At 47.7% G+C, this 18,598-nt stretch overlaps 1 protein-coding gene across 1 annotated transcript in view; it reads right to left on the bottom strand.

The window, feature by feature from the left end:
- Positions 1 to 15,219: 15,219 nt before the first annotated feature.
- LOC6901938 (flocculation protein FLO11) overlaps positions 15,220 to 18,598 on the bottom strand; it is a 29,391-nt gene continuing 26,012 nt past the window's right edge. Inside the window, exon 7 of the mRNA XM_033382310.1 lies at positions 15,220 to 18,472. Coding sequence (XP_033238201.1) covers positions 16,373 to 18,472 — 2,100 coding nt within the window. The 3' untranslated portion in view covers positions 15,220 to 16,372. The remainder of the gene's footprint in view (positions 18,473 to 18,598) is intronic.

The following is an 18,598-nucleotide window of genomic DNA, read 5'->3' as shown; positions in this document are numbered from 1 at the left end:
CCGTTCTGCTTATGTTCCTGCCACAGCATGAGAGGCATGGGAGAGGAATAGTGCCAGGAGAGCGACTGACTGAAAACTGTGTTTCGCCGTGTTGCGTCTTGTGGCCGCACATTGGGTGGGGAGTCTCCTGGCAGTGGCAGTGGGCTGGCATTGGGGAAGGTGGTAGCAGGCGCTCTGGCGTAAGGACCTTCGAGTAACATAATAAAAAGGCCAATTTGAGTGGCGGCAGCGGCAGTGCAGCTGCTGGGCCGTTGTCTAAGCCAACATGAAAATTTGCTTGAACGCCATTAACAAACAGCCGGCGGGCCTCCGCCAAAGAAGATCCAGCGCCAGCGCCAGTGCCAGTGCCAGTGCCCGGGCCGGAGATGGAGATGGAGCCAAAGCTAGCGCCGAAGCCAAATGTCGAGCCAACTGCTCTACGCCTCACACTCTGCTTCGCACTCCCTGTGATTCACCCGGTAATACTGTACCAGTACAGTGAATGGTAGCGTAGGTGGACACTGAGGAGTACTCCGTCACGGAAATGGGAAAAAATAAATGATTTCCACTAAGATATGAGTCCGCCCAAGTGATCTGTCGTCTGTAAGAGTGGGGGCTCCTGAAGAAAATGTCCACCCATAAAATACATATCACGAGGGAGTGTTGAGGGAGATGCCGATGACCGGAAAGTGTGGCGTCCGCTACGGACGCTTTCACTGTACATAATTTTGCCTTTTCTCCTTCGTGTTTTTCAGTGTGCTCTTCTGCTTTTCGTATTTTTTTCACTTTCAGCCAGCGGCATTCAATTAAGCGGCTCGTTGGGCCCGTGCCAGTGCCCGTGCCCTAGCTCCAAACCCAAACCCAAACCCTGGACCCCAGACCCCAGACCCGAGACCCAAAACTCACAGCCAGACTCACAGCCAACCCCATTACCCATTCCCTGTGCTGGAATCGCCCTCAGCGGTCAGCTATTAGTTTGGTACATTGTACGAGGACTATAACAAATGCTGATGGCTGATTGTTGCCTTGCCCTGCCCCGTACCTAATTAAATGCAGCGCCCGAAACTTTTTAATTGCTTGCACGCAAGATGGTGCCACCGGCGGCGCCCACTGCCAGAAATGGAAGGAAGTGGAATTTAAAGTACAAATTCATGTCATCGCTGTACCATCACCTAACGGAAACAGGATTGCGGTCAGAGATTTTCATGGTGATTGATGATAATTACAGGGATCCATCCGTACGATGTGCATGTCAATATGTTTTAACGATATTAAAAAGCATTTAATTTGGATATACAACGGTCCAAAACCTCCATAATAGTGGTTCATGGCCTTTTGTAAGACTGTATTCGAGCTTTGATGATGGGTAGTTTAGGTAAATGTGCGTACGAGTATTCATGCAGCTCTAAAGAACTTGTTCGCGAATGGTTTCCAGCTGATGAAAGTGGCGCCAAAGGTCACAACGCTTCTGGAGAAAAGAAATTCGGTATATTGATGATTGTCTTGGGGGTAAAATATTTCGTTGATAGGAAAAGTTGATTTGGATCGAAATATAGGTGGAGATCACTGAGTACTTACAACAGTTGTTCATCGAGTCAGACATGGTCAAACGCCTGTTCAGCATCGAGGAACACGGTGGAGCAATATTATATCTTCCCTAGTACTGTGGTCGTGTGGAGTCTCTTCATCAGCATTCTCTCAAACAGATTGCAGAGGTAAGTACATACGTCTCCCGAGCATAGGAATAGACACAACGAATAAAAGACTTTGGGGTCTCAGACTTTGGAAGGATCTGGTACTTGCGAGCATTGCTAGCAGACCCTTGGTGTTTATAGCTCAGCTGCTGGCGAGTCTCGTCTGAACCGCCAGTCGAGGGATTCCCAGGAGGTGGAACCAGAAATCGTGGCCCTCTCCAAGCTCTGGGAAGTCCATAACGGAATATTTTGAATAATCTAAAAAACGGGTGGAGGAGATGTTTGTCAAAGAGAAATGGTCATGGCATGAGATGCTGATCTCCTGCCATGAGGAAAAGAGATCTAAGCGCTCATCGGGACGGACAGACGGACAGTCAGACATCAATCGACTCGGCTTTTGATGCTGATCAAGAATAAATACTTATAGGATCGGAAACGATTCCTTCTAGCTGTTACACACATGCATTGTCCCCACAAAGCTAATATGCTACTTTATTCGGGAATCGGGTATAAAAACGTTCTTGAAACTAATTAAATGACTTAAAGAATTTAGGAATGGGATGCGGTAGGTAGATTTTCACATCGTTGCTACCTAAATTGAGAACAAAATAGTCGACTTTTTTCCGAGTGTAGTGTTATTTATCGAGACTTTCGAGAATTGTATATTTTGATGTTTCAGTGGCTCCCACAGTGGCTCAGCGTGTTGAAGATTGTGCATATTCATGGTGTGGTTTTATGTGCTGTAACCTTTTCCCTTTTCCCATCTCCATTTACGCTTGAGCACAAGTTCCGATTATCTGGTCCTTGCTTGTCCTGTCGCTACTTGCTTTGGCTGCCCGAAAATGTCCTTTGTAACATGTGGATTTTAGTGTCGCTATATCGCCACCTCCTACTGCGGCTGCTGCTGGGAGAGCCACTGTGGCCTGGTTTATTGTCATCTATATCCAACCGTGGTCACATTCCCTTGTCATGCCCCTTCCCCATCCAAATCCACATCCACATCCACATCCAAATTCCCATTCTTTTTCTGTATTCTCATCCACGGCATTTGTTAATATCGCTGGCTTAACTAAGTCCCAATGACTTTTATATGATTTTCCTAACAGACTCCCCCATCTATAGTATATCTGTTTGTGTGTGTTGTACAGGCTTTTGGATTGCCATTATGGCCCTGAAATGGTCGTAAAAATACCGCAGCAGCTTCTATTTCTTCTTCTTTGATGTTCCTTTGGCTGCCAGTCTGCCAGTCAGTCCGTCCCCCCTCTATACATACATATATCTAACTTTCACTGTGTGTGTGTGTGTGTGTGTGTAATGAAAAGAGCGTTAAACCGCAATGCGTGCCGTTGTCTATGCTCACACGGACGCGGACACGCACACACACAGATACGGCCATTCAGTGGGTTAGAGGATGTGGCATGTGGCATGTGGCCACGCCCTCTTACATCAGCGAAGTAAATTGCTTGCCTCGCATTTAATTTGATCTTTTGTTTGATTGTCTGCGCTTCGCTTTAATTGAATTTTATGATGATGCTGCAGCCCACATCCTAACACACATGCAAACGCAATGAACAAAATACTGTATATCTTTTTATATATTTATGTGTCTGCTTGTCTGGCTACATGTATCCCGTTAGAGAAGCGTATAAGTTCAGTGGGTGGAACGGGAATGCGAATGGCAACCATCGATATATCTGTCTCTCAGTGCTGCGGCTCGCCAGCCAACCAACCGTCAACATCAGCATCAACTGTGCCACAACCGCAGTCGAAATAACAACAAAAGTGTCAGCTGCTGATACATACATCACCGTACATCCATCTATGTAAATTCCTCATACCCTCATACAGTGCCAAAAGTCGAATACCCTTACATGACTATTCCACAACCACAGCTTTCCAAGAGTTCTGAAAAGTTGCATTCAGATGGCTTGAAAACAAGACCTATAGCTTTTTCATATATATGTACATATGTTATATGTATCTGCAGTATGGGGATATGTTCAGAAGTAATTACGTCTGTGAGATAGACGCATCTCAATTAAATAATTACACCCAATGCAAAGGTGTTTCAATGGGCGAATGGAATCACTGGGGAGTCACTGGGTGACATTGCTGGTCATTGTGAAATTTTCAACATGCCTGCAATATTAATACAATAAATAATAAATGCGAAAAAAGCGCGAGAAAAAAGAAGAACAACTACACCAGATGAACAGAAACCCACATAATGTAAGGACAGAAAAACAAAATGAATCTGAGCCGAATAAAACTGAATGCAGCAATCGGTCTGAAAAAATTAATTTCAACGACTTTTTCATGCTCTGAATTTATATGTGCGTTTCCATGATAAGGACCCATAACTTTATAGTTTTTTCGCAAAATTACTTCCTAAATTGATTACAATAAAGCTTACTTATAATTTAATTAGTTCGGAAATCCTATTAGAATTTTCTAAATTATTATTTTCTTTAAGAAATATGATTCTAAATGTATTCAGATCTATTTGGTATGATGCTGTCTTCATCTAAATCCGGCAAAACAAATCTTAAGTCATTCAGATCTCGATTTTAATCTGATTCAATTCTTCAGAAAATTTTATTATTCGTATTTTTTCAACCGTTTGATGCAGGATGCACTTCTGCACTAATGAGCTCGAAAAGAAAATCACATTAAAAAAAAATTATGCACAATTCAAAATGAGTAGATACATTATTTGAGGTAGTTGATAATTAAATATTAATGGTACAAGAGCTGCCAGATACTTATTTATTAATCAATGTATGCACAATGTACATATGTACATATGTATGTACATATGTACTTATGATTGCGAAAATCAACTACTACGGCGACTTTTTTCAATTGTGTAATCTTCGTTGAAAATTCATGGTGATCTTTTTTGGGAGACTCTCTTTCCTCACACACAGAAGTGCATTGTATGTATGTACATATCTCGAAAATATTCTTCAAATATTGTATTCTAACAAGGTCTGGCAATTCGCAATTGGCAGTTGATTTTGTTCAGCCACGGGTCCGGCTCTAGTCGGCCGCATTACTCGTATATCCAGTTCTTTTTCATTGCGAATATTTTTGCTGCTCTTCTTTTTTCCACTGATGTGCTTCCTTTTCATTAATTCTTTGCCCCTGTCACTATTACTGTTTTTATTCAAATTTTCATTCTTAACATAATTCATTTCAGCTCTGGTTTTCCACTCCCATCCACACCCCTTGCCACTGTTCTCACTCTTCATTGGGGCTGCCATCGGCCGGCTCGTCTGCATTTATGCTGGATTCAATTGAATGCCAGCGTATGGCTGTGAGCTCTCCCCCTATCCCCTATCCTATCAGGAGCTCGGGCTGTGGCAGCCACTGACAATTTTCTTTTCAGCAATTTTGGGTAAGGATTTCCTGGCTTCGCGGTTTGCTTGTGGCCCAGCCAGCCAGGCGGGGCGCCCAGAAGCTGGTGGCTTAAGCGATTGCGGCCAAGCTAGCCCGAGTAATAAATGCGCATTGCATTTAGCCGCAACAGACAGCGGCAATAGAAATGGCCGGGCTCGTATACGGGGATGCCGGCCAAAAGAGGTATCCAGGAACCACTGCGAAGGCTGAGGAATCAAGCACAGATTAATGCAGAGCAAAATAAACAAAATCAGTCACTCCACTAGAGGAGAACTTTCTCCTTGGAGGAACCGAAACACCGAATACTCTTATCGACGAAATTTCTCTCCAGCACCTACGAAAATTGGTAAAAATTTGTCTGTAATATCTACTATCTAATATCTACTGTTCAGCTGATCCTTTTTCCCATTCGACAGCATCATATTTACCTACTACTTGAGATGTCCGGCTGGTTTATCTTAAGATACAGTTTTGTATTGCACTAATGCATACTATTCCACTAATGCTTTCATCTGTGCGTGGCATAGTTGTAAGTAAAAGTATGAGAAAATTCTCCCAGGGTATATCGAGTGCTTCAGTAGAGGCAGCATGAACCTTAGAAGGAGCTACATACATACATACATCGGAAGGAGGAAAAGCAGCACCAATGATGTCAATGTTGCCGCAGAGATTCTGCAGTTGTTGCATGGTTGAAGTTCCTCACTTCCGTACTGCCTCGGTCCCTGGCTGGCGGATATGGCGTCGTTAAATTGGTTTCGCATCCGGTCGCCATCGCTGTCGCCAAAATATCCCCACAGGCAAACACACGCCCAGACAAAGAATGGGAGACACAAGTAGAAACATTAATAGTTTATTTGACTGTTCACTCGTTGAGGAAACCGAAACTTCGAGGCAGCAGCCATGGGATCTACTTCACATTCTTGAGAGTTGGGAGTGGAAATGGTGGAGCATGTCTGAGCAGCGAATGTGTCCTTAATATGCGGTCGTAGATGCCGACGAGATTTTGAGGTGATTAACTGAACGGAAAGAGATCGGTTTCTATACTGTCGACTACCACCATTCGAACGAAGGTTGGTTATGGATAGTGATAATGAATGGAGAAAATGGTGAGTTTGCACCTAATAGCAGACATGTATTGTAGTGCTTTCAAAGTGCGAAAACGTCAAATGTGATAATCGGTAATCTGTCCTTTGTAATCAATGCAGTACCATCGATTCGACTGTTAATGACAAAAGGAGATCCAATATCTATAAACATGGATGCATATTGTGTTTAGTCTTCTGGAAATCAAATTTCCTCTTCCAGTGTCGCTCTGTTGGCGTTGTCCTTTTCTTGAGCATCGGTGAATGGCGAATGCGCTGTAGCCCAAGGGTCACTCTTGGCCCTAACAGTGTTCTGTATGTGGCTGCGGTGCGAATTGATGAAGCTGGATGCTGAAATCGGTTCTGCCTTGAGCACGGAAGTCGGGGCTTCAAGCTGAGCACGCCCCGCCCCGCCCCGCCTCGCTTACGAGGCACATGCATAATTAATGTCCCATGTAAGGGGGAGGAACTACACACACACACACACACACGCGCACACATGTGCACCCGTGTGGTGAGCGGGCAGTAGAATACCACCACAGCATGTCATAGCTTGTCGTATGAGGCGACTAAGAAGACACGGGGATGTTCTGCTCCCTCTAAAGAGCACTAAAGCAGCTCGTAACCGCCGGCACATGCCAGGTATCCCCCGGATAGGTCTAACACACCTGTGAAACACCTAGCTAATACGAGAAGGCGACTAAGACGGAGACCAGTAAAGTCTTAGGATAGGAACTGGACTGATGACCCCAGGGCTGACGGAAGCCAGCATTCTAGCACTTTAGTACGCGGAATGAAACCCCGCCGAAATGGCTGCTAGGCTAATGCTGCTTCTGCCCCCGTCCCGTGAAAAATTGGCAAATCTCTAAGCACGCTCCTTGTTCCGTAGCCATTAAATTGGACGTACAGGCTCAGTTGAGTCACTCCTGACTAGCGCGGATCCGGCTCTGAACTCCCGACCCCATAAGGGCGGGAGTCAACCCTCGCATGGCCTCCCTGCTTGCATAGACAACCATGGGATCATAACGCGACTGTACAACAGACAAGGACAACGGCTTACGAGTTGGGACCCAACAAAATGAGCACAAATATTACACCTATAATGACAAACGACACAGAAGGCTTCAGTAAAAGCAAGAAAATGGCGAGAACGCCAACTGGCGAGCGGACCGACGCCCTGCTGCCGGCCCTCCCTGGCCCGGAGCAGCACCAAAAAGCTCAGGGCAGCACAGCGCTGCGCGATCTAGGACGAGAGATCACGCAGCTAGTGGAGATGCTTGAGGATGGCAAGAGGCGCTCAATACACCAACCTATGCGGGACTCGATCGAGAGCATAAGGGTGCTGTACGAGCTGGTTGCTATCCAGCTGCACGACGAAGGAGCAAAGGCAGTGATCAGGACCCACCAGTCCTCTCAGACTTCACCGATTTTCAGACCTCTCCCGGAGCCTAAGAGGAAACAGGCTGCAGGTGCACCAACACCCCGGACGAAGAGAACCAAGGCAGCGGTCGAGGTCCAGACCACACCGGGAGTAGCAGTGGGAAAGGACGCCCACGCTGAAAGGGAGAGAAAGGAGACGGAGGAGACCCCATTTATGACGGTGACCAACCGGCGCAGAAGGAAGAGGCCGCAAAAGCCGACTGGAGCGCTCGCGGACAAGACGCGACCGGACGCAATCGTCATTGCCACCAAAGGTGAACAGACCTATGCAGAGATACTGCGCAAGGTTAGAACGGACGAAACCCTGCGTGGACTCGGTGATGCGGTCGCCAGGATCAGGAGGACCCAAAAAGGAGAGCTACTGCTACAGCTCAACAAGTCGGGAGAAGAGACGGAGAAGTTTAAAAGCCTTGTAGCCAATACGCTGAAGGAGCACGCAGAAGTCCGTAGCCTGTCGCACCGGGTGACCGTAGAGTGCAAGGACCTGGACGAAATAACCACACCGGAGGATATATGCGAAGCTCTGAGAAGCCAGGTGGAATTGGCGGAGCTGTCTGCGGATGACATCCAGCTGAGAAAGGCATACGGCGGAACCCAGACGGCCACAATCAGGCTGCCAGCGGAGAGCGCTCAGAAGGCTCTGAAAATAGGAGTCCTAAAAGTAGGCTGGGTAAGATGCAGACTGCGTGAGCGAATCAGCGTCACCAAATGCTTCAGATGTCTCGAGTTTGGGCATATGGCACGACAGTGCAGCAGCAAAATAGATAGGTCCAAGCTGTGTAGAAGATGTGGAAAGGAGAACCACCTGGCAAAGGACTGTAGCCTGGAACCACAGTGCATGCTCTGCAAGGGAACGAGCGCAGACTGGAAGCACGTGGCCGGCAGCGGTAGATGCCCCCTGTTTAGGAACGCCCTGACAAAAAGATCAGCATGAGGTGTACTCAGCTGAACTTAAACCATTGCGAAGCTGCTCAGTCTCTCCTGAGACAAGCAGTCAGGGAGAGGAAGACCGAAGTCGTGCTCATCTGCGAGCCATTCAGGTCGATACCAGGAAGCGGTTGGACTAGCAGCAGTTGCGGCAAGGCGGCCATCTGGGCCGTACAAATCCACCCCCAGGAGATATGCGCAACCAACGAAGGATTTGTTAGAGCGAGGCTGAGAGATATAACCTTCTATAGCTGCTATGCCCCGCCGAGCTGGGACCTAGCGCGCTTCCAAAGTATGCTAGCGCATATAGCGGAAGACGCGCGCGGAAGAGCCCCCGTAATAATAGCGGGAGACTTTAATGCGTGGTCCGTAGCGTGGGGCAGTAAAGAAACCAACGCCAGAGGCACGTGTCTGCTCGAGGAATTTGCGTCCTTGGACGTAATACTCGCAAACGATGGCAGGAAGCTAACCTACTTCAAGGCGGGTCGAGGATCCATTATCGACCTAACCTTCATGAGCGTCTCACTCCATAGGGGATCTACGTGGAGAGTAAGCGAGGAGTTTACGTTCAGCGACCACCAGGCGATCCACTTCGAATGCGGAGCAGCAACGAAAAGACAGCTAGCCAAAATTACCGGACCTAAATGGAAGGGCGACCACCTGGATGTGGAAACCTTCACGGAATATCTCCGCAACGCCAGCTGGAGCCCTGCGCGAACGGCAGAAGGCCTGGCTCAGAAACTGGCGAAGCTCATGGAGGAGGTATGTGATGCGGCAATGCCAAGAAGGAAGCCTTGCAAAAGAGGAGCGCCCTGTTACTGGTGGAATGCGGAGGTTAACAAGCTAAGGAAAGCCTGCCTACGAGCAAGACGGTGCTACCAGAGAGCACGAGGTCGGCCGGAGTTCGAAACTAGGGGAGAGGAACTCCGATCAGCGAAAAGAGCCCTTAAACGTGCCATAAAGGAGAGCAAGTCAGCCTGCTTTAGGCAGATATGCGAGGAGGCTGACGTCAACCCTTGGGGGACGGCATATAAGGTCGTCACCAAGAGGATAAGGAGCCAGTCAACACCGGAAGTGACCTGCCCGATCCTGCTTCGTAGCATCGTGGAGGCCCTATTTCCACAGCACCCGTATAGGGAGGAGAGCGTCTCGAGCCAAGACCCCGAGCTGTGGCAACAGATTTCTGTCGAGGAGGTGATAGCGGCTACCAGGAGAATCGGGGATAAAAAGGCACCAGGACCGGACGGTATCCCAAACAAGGCATTGAAGCTTGGAGCAACCACCAGACCAGAAGTATTTGTTGACACGTTCAACAAATGCCTACGGGAAGGAGTGTTTCCAGAGCAGTGGAAAGTGCAGCGGCTAATACTTCTGCCCAAAGGAAATAAGTCCCCGGAGGAACCATCAGGATACCGCCCAATATGTTTGCTAGATACGGTCGGCAAAACCCTGGAGAGAATCGTCTACAACCGACTGCAAGTTGTGATCCAGGAGAAGCAGGCCTTATCGGAGTCCCAGTACGGATTCCGGAAGGCCAAATCAACGGTCGACGCCATCAAGGCAGTCACCGACATTGCATCCAGAGCGATCGAGGGAATAAGATGGAGATTTGGCACAAAGGAGTACTGCGCGGTGGTGACCCTGGATATCCGTAACGCGTTTAACTCAGCGAACTGGTCTCGGATAAACGAGGCGCTCGGGAGAATTGGAGTTCCCACCTACCTGCTTCGGATAATAGCCAGCTACCTGTCGGGTAGGGTACTGAGGTACGAGACAGAGGAGGGACCAAAGCTCTACAGGGTGACAGCCGGAGTTCCACAGGGATCAGTCTTAGGACCTCTACTGTGGAACATAATGTACGACGACGTCCTCAGACTCCAGCTCCCGCAGGGATGCACGCTTGTCGGTTTCGCGGACGATCTCGCCCTGGTCGTGGTTGCCAAAGAGCTCCGAGATGTCGAGGCGACGGCCAACGAGGCAATCCGGATCGTATCCAACTGGATGGAAAACGCGGGATTGGACCTGGCTGGCCACAAAACGGAGGCTGTACTCATCACGAGTCGGAAGAAGGTGGAGTACGCGACGTTTCGCGTGGGTAATGCGACTATTCAGTCGCAGGAGTCAATCCGGTACCTAGGCGTGATGCTGGATAACCGATTGAACTACCGGGCCCACATCGAGTACGTGAGTCAAAAAGCCTCCCGGATGCAGGCAGCACTCGCAAGGATGCTCCCCAATATTGGTGGACCCAAGGCAGGTCGACGCTTACTTCTGGCGAGAGTAGTGGCCTCGATCCTACTGTACGCTGCGCCGGTGTGGTCTTCAACCGTATCCGGCAACATGAGTCTTAGAAGAAAGATGTCAGTGCCATATCGGCTCTGCGCTCTTCGAGTAGTGTCTGGATATAGGACGGTGTCGGATAACGCAGCCCTGGTCCTCGCGGCCATGATACCGGTGGATATACTAGCGCTCGAGATGACGCATGTATATGAAGCGCGCGCAGGGATGCGAACTAATGCATCGCTAGAGACCATCCGTGCGTCGGAAAGACGGGCGTCAATAGAAAAATGGCAGGCAAGATGGGACACGGCCACAAATGGACGGTGGACCCATAGACTAATCCCGGACATTGAGTCATGGATAGGGCGGAGAAGCGGAGAGATGAACTACCACCTCACCCAATTCCTGACGGGTCACGGAGGATACAGGAAGTATCTGCATAGGTTCAAACACGAGGATACCCCCGAGTGTCCTGAGTGTTCGAATGAGAGCGAGGATCCGGAGCATGTGATCTACCACTGCACGAGGTACCGCCCAAGTGCAGAGTATTTCCCACGACCAGAGGAGCTAATGGCGTTCATGACGGAGTCCGACGAGAACTGGCAGCGCGTTAGCAACACCTTAATAGCCATCCAGAGCGATCTGAGAAGATGCGAAAGGGAGCGACGCGTAGAGGAGAGTGCCTAAAGTAGGCAACCCATCCCCGCGAAGTAATACTTTGCGGTGATCCCGCGGGGAATGAGGTGTGCAGCTGTGCGTGGTGGTGAGTTTAGCTGGGAAGCCCCGAAGGGGTAGTCCAGTTCGTTGACTGGTACGGGCCGGTCGCGTCTCTTAGAGATTCTCACCCACCGTGGCGTATCCATGGAAAAAAAAAAAAAAAAAAAAAACATGTGCACGGGTACACATAAATGCATGAAGGTACATGCATGAGTACATGTGTATGTGTGGGCTGTCTGGGGAAAATTCAATTAACTTTGACTCTCGGTTCGGGGAGGGAATAAAACCTTCGTGGCGTCAATGAGCAACCGCAATTGGTATAAATTTGAAATTTTGCAGCTTCTTCCTTTTGGGATATCCTGCCAGCAGGAGCCTTTTATGGAGGAGCACTGTTCCCCGGTGTACATATGTATGTGCGAGTGTGAGAGTGCGTCCCAATAAAAAATTTAATTTTAAGCCTAATGGCTGTCATGTGTGAGTGTCTGTGTTCGGTGGAACCGTATCCTTTGGTTTCTGTCTGCGCCGGCTGCACTTAATTTGCTCCTCGAGTTGGCAGTAAAAGGCGTCATCGACTGAAATGAAATAAAAGCGCTTGCAGCATGCGTAATAAATTGCGCCGAGTTCCGGGCCGTAAGCCGTGCGCCGAGGGCCGAGGGCCGAGGGTAACCCCTTAGCACTGACTCAAAACGTTAACCCGCTCAACCGTTCCTCCCCCTCAAAAGATTAGACGGCAAAATGGTGCACTTTAAACGGTCGAAAGAGCGCATCCTACTTGGGGATCCCCGAAAAGGGTGAGCGTGTGTATGCGTCCGCTGCCACCAACAGAAGAAGATTTTTTTCAGCCCTGCCCTGCCAAATACAAAAAAATAAAAAAACGGTGGGAACGTTGTAAGTTGCTGCTACGGCCGAAACTCTACATTTATACCCATTGAACGACATGGAGTGTGTGAGAGAGAGAGAGAGACAAAAAACCAGTCAGATCGTGTAGGGCGCTGCGTATTTGTATCTTTTAGTTATATCAATCCGATCTGATCCAAATTCGGCAATATGGTAGATATGGTCCTTCTCTGTGGTATTGCGTTTTTGATTTTTGTGGATTGTGGCTGTTCGAAATACACTTGTATTATTATTTGTATTTGGTTTCTCTAGTATTATAGCATCTGAGATCTAGGCGCTCATTTCGAGTCGGCTATTGATGTGAACCAAAAAGCGTCGGAAACGCTTCCTTCTGGGCGTTACGCACATCCACTACATCCAAAAATCGAATATACCCCAATATTCTTTTTCAGTATCGGATAAAAAATTGCAAAAAACTTGGGGGCAAAAGATTCAGTCCATACTACAAACATAAGATACCCGCTACTCAGATTCAATTATTGTCGAGTTCGTATAATCTAATGTAAAATGAGTAAAAGAATAGAATAAAGTCAAGGGAAAAGTATTAAAATATATCTTACTGGAATATAGCATTTAATTCTCTAATAGAAACAAATATCTTCTTTTAATTTTATTTTTTGAAACAGCTAGTACTCGTATGCCTGTGTACTTATGGAGCGAACGAGGGAAAAAATATAAAAAAGGAGCACCAAAACGTAAAACGTAGAACGAAGGCTTCGGTGCTCAGGCTCGTACCCAGCGCGGGACCCACAGCCGATGCCCCAGCTATGGCTAACCAAAACCAGAACCAGGGCATTGGAATTCTCAAGTTGAATACACGAATATTCACGGGGTCTAACTGAGCGAATTACGGACTTCGGACATCGGACATCGGAGAGTGGGCCGAAGAACTGGAGACCTGTCCAGCAATCCACTTACTTTGATGAATGCAAAGGGACTCGAGAGTAGGATAGATTCGAGGTAGAACCGATACCAGATGGTGCTGGATGGTACCTAAAACCAATCAGTACGATCGTTTTTTATCGAAGTGCTCAGACATTTTAATTCAAGTACTTATTAAATACAAGCCCACTACGCACTAGCTTCGTTCGTGCATCAACCTCCGGCTCACTCGCTTTGCTTGCTCGCGCCGAATCTTTTTTATATAATAGACACTATAAAATATTAAAAAAAATGCATAAGCCTAAGTCGAAAAGTTTTGAACATATATGGGAAGGGTATCCGGGAAGTGTGAGAGCTCGAGACATCGGTGGCGCCAGTTCGACTGGGCTGGACTGGACGTGCTGTGGACTGGCCTGTGCCTTTCAATTTACAAAATGCGCCTCGAGCCGCTTTTCACGCGTCGCACACTCACCGCAGACCAAAGAGAAGCAGCAAAAACAAGGAACAAGGAACAAAAGAAAAAGCGAAATACAAAACGATAAAAAAGCACAAAAAGTGGAAAAAAGTGGAAACAAAATAAAATAAAGTAAAAATTGGCAGAAAAAGGAACGGAGCGCCGGCAAGCCAGAGACCGAGACAAGGCAGTGACAAAGCCTTCAGCTATTAAAGCCTCCTCCCTCCTCTGCCACAATCCCAGTCCAGGGAGATCCACATCCACATCCTGTCTATGGGAATCTATGTTGTTAGACCAATGCCCAACCCCACTGACCCCTCCCTCCCAGAAAAATATGTTGGCATTTGTAATTTCGTGAATGGGGTTCTTTTTATTCATTATTCATAATTCATTACTTGGTTTATATTTATACTATTTACTGGATATTTTCTGTCGTCCTGACTCACCCTGCGTCCTGTGTCCTTCTTCTCACCCAACTTCCAGCTGCAACATCAAAACGGACCCAGGACGACGACGACCCCAACAGATTTTTGTGTTAATCCGCTTCTCTGGGCATTTGCGGCCCGTTACTCTCAAGTACCTAGAAATATTTCTCTACATCAAATGCGTTCTCGTTAATTTGCCATCTCATTGTGAGGACGGGCACGGGGAAGGGGACTCAGCGCCCTCCACTTTGGGTTCTCTGCTCTTTTCGTTAAATTTTAGCTTAATCTTAAGTGTGCTTTGCTTTTCTCTGCTCGACTTTGCTCTCATCATTTGCCAATTTGTCGCAATACTTCGGAGAAATTTTCTCAAAATTCCCAAAAGACAAGCGCTTTGCCGCCTGTCACCATCACTTACACAAATTGTATTTGGCTATTTCCACGCACAAAAAAAAAGTGATCTATGTCATATTTTTTTATAATTTATAGTTAAATATGTAATTTGCTTAGCGGCTTCTGTGTCGGATTTCGGTGTACTTGGCGAAAGGAAATGGAAACTTTCATTCAAGTGTCGTCAAGAAACCAAAGAGAGCTGAAGGAAAGCATATCATGAGCATAAAAGAAATTTTAAGAAGAAAATTATACATACAAATTTTAAAAATCGTTCATATTGTGGATATACGTATGAAAGTAAAACTGCATCCGAAATGCAAGCAGTGAAAACCGTGAAAAGTACATTTAGTTGGAAGAGAGTGAAAGGAAAACATCGTAAGGCCCGCTCAAGTGTGCGCAAGCCAATGGAAAACGTGAATAGAGGAAAGTGGGAGCTCTGTAATTGCTTCAGAGTTCTCTACACTCGCCCCCTCACACTCGCACTCACGCTCACACTGTACCACTGCGTACCGATCTGTCAGTCTCTTTATTCTTTGACCATCCGTGCCATCTCTTTCTGCCAGTACGAGTATCTGCTCTCCCTGTCGCACAAAGTAGACCGAAATCCAAAAAACAGAGACCTTATGTATACTGTTTGTAAACACACGTTTATGTTTTTTTTTTTTTTTTTTAATTTTTTTTTTTTTATATTTTCTGTTTGTTTTTATAGTACTTTAGATTTGGCCTTTGCTGTGCACACTGTCTCTTTCTGTGTGTGGCTCGCCATCTCTTTCTAGCCAGCTTTCTGTTGCATCGGTTGCAGCTGCTTCAGATTCTCTGTGGCTTCCATTTCCAGCACTTTCCATTGTTTCTTTTATTCATTTTTGTGGGGCTTTCCTTAAATCCACTGTCCCTTTCCCTTTATCCTGGTATTTCTATTCTATATCTATATCTCTGCTTTCTCTGTGTCTCTGACTGTTTGTGTGTGTGTGTGTGTGTGTGTGTGTGGTGGTGTGTTGTTTGTTTGTGCGCGTGTTTATATTTGTGTGGTGCTCCTTCCGGTGAAAAATTGACATATTTGGTGCTGCCAACTGGAATCGTCGACTGCCAGCAACTCGAACCGAACTGAAGACTGAGCTAAGTTTTATTTTGGCTGCTTTTCGTATCCGCTTGGCGTTGACTAACAGCTTGGATTTCCGGCATTTTCTGGCTAAGACAGAACACAACAAACACAGAAAAACTTTGGCCAGAATGTGGATATGGATGATGATGATGTGGATGTGGATGTGGGTGATTGTTGGGTTGAGGTTGAGTCAGGGAAGGGAAAAATGGAAAATGCCTTGGAATGCAATTGCTTGGAGGGGAGCGGATCGAATTGGGGTCGTGCCAACTGATTCAATTTACTGACACTCGGAACTCGAGCTAGCTCTCTCTCTCTCTCGCCCCCTCACTCACTTTTCTTTTCCTTCTCTCCATCTACTTCTGTCATTTTGAAGACCAATTACATGCACAGTTCTTCGGGTTCTTTGGTTAAAGTTGCTTCGGAATGGAGAGAACTTTGCTAACGGTATCAATGGTGCTTGGGGAACAGTTTTTTCCTGTTTTGTTTGTGTGTATGTGTGCGCACTCGCGTGTGTGTGTGTGAGTGGCGGAAATGGGTGTTAACAGTTACTGTTAAGGCTACGATTACGGTTACTGGGGAGTGCTACTGCTACTGCTGCTGCTGCTGCTGCTGCTGCTTCTATGGATGCTGTTGAGGCTGATGCTTCTGCCGATGCCGTTGCCGATGCCCCATACTCTGCCTCTGCCTCTGTCTCTGCCTCTGCTCTATCCCAGGATCTTCTTGAAATAGCTAACAGTTTCCGGCTTTGTCAGCGAGCGTCGTCGATTGGGCTTGAATGGCGCCTCAGTTTCCTCCTCCAGGAAGTTGTGTCTTGTTGTGGCTGCCTCTTCCTCTGCCCCATCCTTCTCACCGTCGTTGATGTTTTTCTCTTTCTCTCTATTTTCTACATTCTTCTTAGCGCCCTTTCCGGCTGACATTTCAGCCCCATCCTTTTCTGCAACTGTGTTTGGCTTTGATGTTGGTCTAGCTGGAATTTTTGGTGTAGTTATCCGTGAAGTGGAAGTTATTGCTTCATTTGGAGTTGTTGATGCAGCCATTGGTGTTGTTGGGGTTGCTTTTGGTGTTGCTCTTGGTGTAGCTGTTGGTGTTGTTCGTGCAGCCATTGGTGTTGTTGAGGTTGCTGCAGATGCGTCGGTTGGTGTTTCCCTAGCAGTTGTTGGTGCAACTGTAACTGTCGCTGTTGTGGCAGCAGCTGTTGCATTCAAGTTGTATATATTTGCTGCGGTTGGCTTTACAGTGTTCTCATTTCCTGCTGCACGTGTTGTTGTTGTTGTTGTTGTTGCTGTTGCTGTTGCTGCCTTTGTTACTGTTGTTGGTATTGCGACAATCTCCTGTTTGGTGGTGTCTTTAGCTACTTTCACGCCTGTCCCGACTTCATCCACTGCCACACTTTGCGCCTTGACTTGACTTGCTGTTGTCACCTCCACACTGTCTGGTATACCTGCTGGCGTTGCTGTTGCTGTGGCTGCCACTGTAGATGTTGCCGCTGCGTCTGTGTCTGCTGTTGCTGCTGTTGCTGCTGTGAGCCCTGTTAATGACATGATTGTTGACGGCTGCTCCTTCTCCTCCTGCTCCTCCTTTACGGCTGCTTTTGTTGTCGGCGCTGGTGTTGTTGGGGCTGTTGCCGCTGTGGTGGCATGTACTGGTTTATGGTCGCTGTGATCGACATGCTCCTGGTTCCCATGTCTGGTTGGTGGCACATAGTGCGACTTCACCAGCAGCATGGGCGGAATGAAGTGCGAGTTGTCCGCGGACTCCTTGACGTGTGTAGCATGCAACGGTGGCAACTGCTGCAATGTGGAGCCATCGTCTCCACTGTGCGGTGTCTGCTGGTGCGTGTGCTGCTGTTGTTGCACTGGATGTATGGGATGGCCCAGGTTGTTGCCGGGCGGCACCATTGATGTCGTTCCCATCGATGACGGGCTGTCAGTGGTCGCTGTTGTTGTTGTTGTTGAACTTGTTGGCACTTCAGTTGTTTTTGTAGTGGTTGTTGGCAGCTCAGTTGTTGTTGTAAGCTCAGGGGTTGTTGTTGTTGTTGTTGTGGTTGTTGCAGTTGTGGTCGTTGTTCCAAGTGTGGGAGTTGTTATAGGGGCCTGAGTCATCGTGGTGTCGACGGCCATTGTGGCGGTCCGTGATGTTCCAGCCGTTTGAGCTTCAGTGGTTGTCGTTACTGCCGCTTCGACTATGGGCGGCATGGTCCTCAGGTCCTGCGGAAGGATCTTCTTCTTGTGAGGCAAGTGTTGAAATATCTCGTTTGAGGCATCACTGTTGCTCTCGTCCATTGCATCGGCTAGGTTTGGTGGCAGCTGCTCCTCACTGAGAGCCGGCTGGTCGCCCATCATCATCTCTTCCAGCAGCCTCTTGCTGGTCGTCGGCTTCTGTTTCTGCAGTTGTTGCTGCATCTTCGGAATAAACTCCGGGGTGTTGGCCTTCTTGGCGGACTTTTTCACCGGCTTGGGGATCTCATCTGGTATGCGGTAGAGCCCGGAGAGGGATACGGAGCCGGGGGCATCGGCCTGCATGAACTCGGCTAGACCGAACCGCTCGTTCAGCGGGAATGGGGGCAGAGTCGGCACCAGGGGCACCAGAGGCACCAGAGGCGGCGCCACCTCAATGTTGATGGCCATGCCCCTGCGTCCGTTGTAATTGGGCAGCAGATCGATGTCGTTGTTCTCGTTGTTATCCGTCCGGATGTTGTTGATAATCTGCAGTGACTTGAAGTGCGAGTTGGTTATATCGTTGATGCGCTGCGCCTCCAGTCGCTCCTTGGGACAGATCAGCTTCCGGACGGCCCGATCACGATCCTGCAAATCAGATCAGACAATTCAAAACAAAACAAATTATATTGTGAACTACCAATTGAGCAGCGTTTCGATAGATCGGAGGATAATGCTCACCCCCTTATCTTTAAGAAAGAGGGAAAGAAAAAT

Source organism: Drosophila pseudoobscura, chromosome X (genome assembly GCF_009870125.1).
Source record: "Drosophila pseudoobscura strain MV-25-SWS-2005 chromosome X, UCI_Dpse_MV25, whole genome shotgun sequence".
Classification (NCBI taxonomy): Eukaryota; Metazoa; Arthropoda; class Insecta; order Diptera; family Drosophilidae; genus Drosophila; species Drosophila pseudoobscura.
Note: the sequence above shows the minus strand (reverse complement) of the source record. Positions and strands in the feature narration are given on the sequence as shown.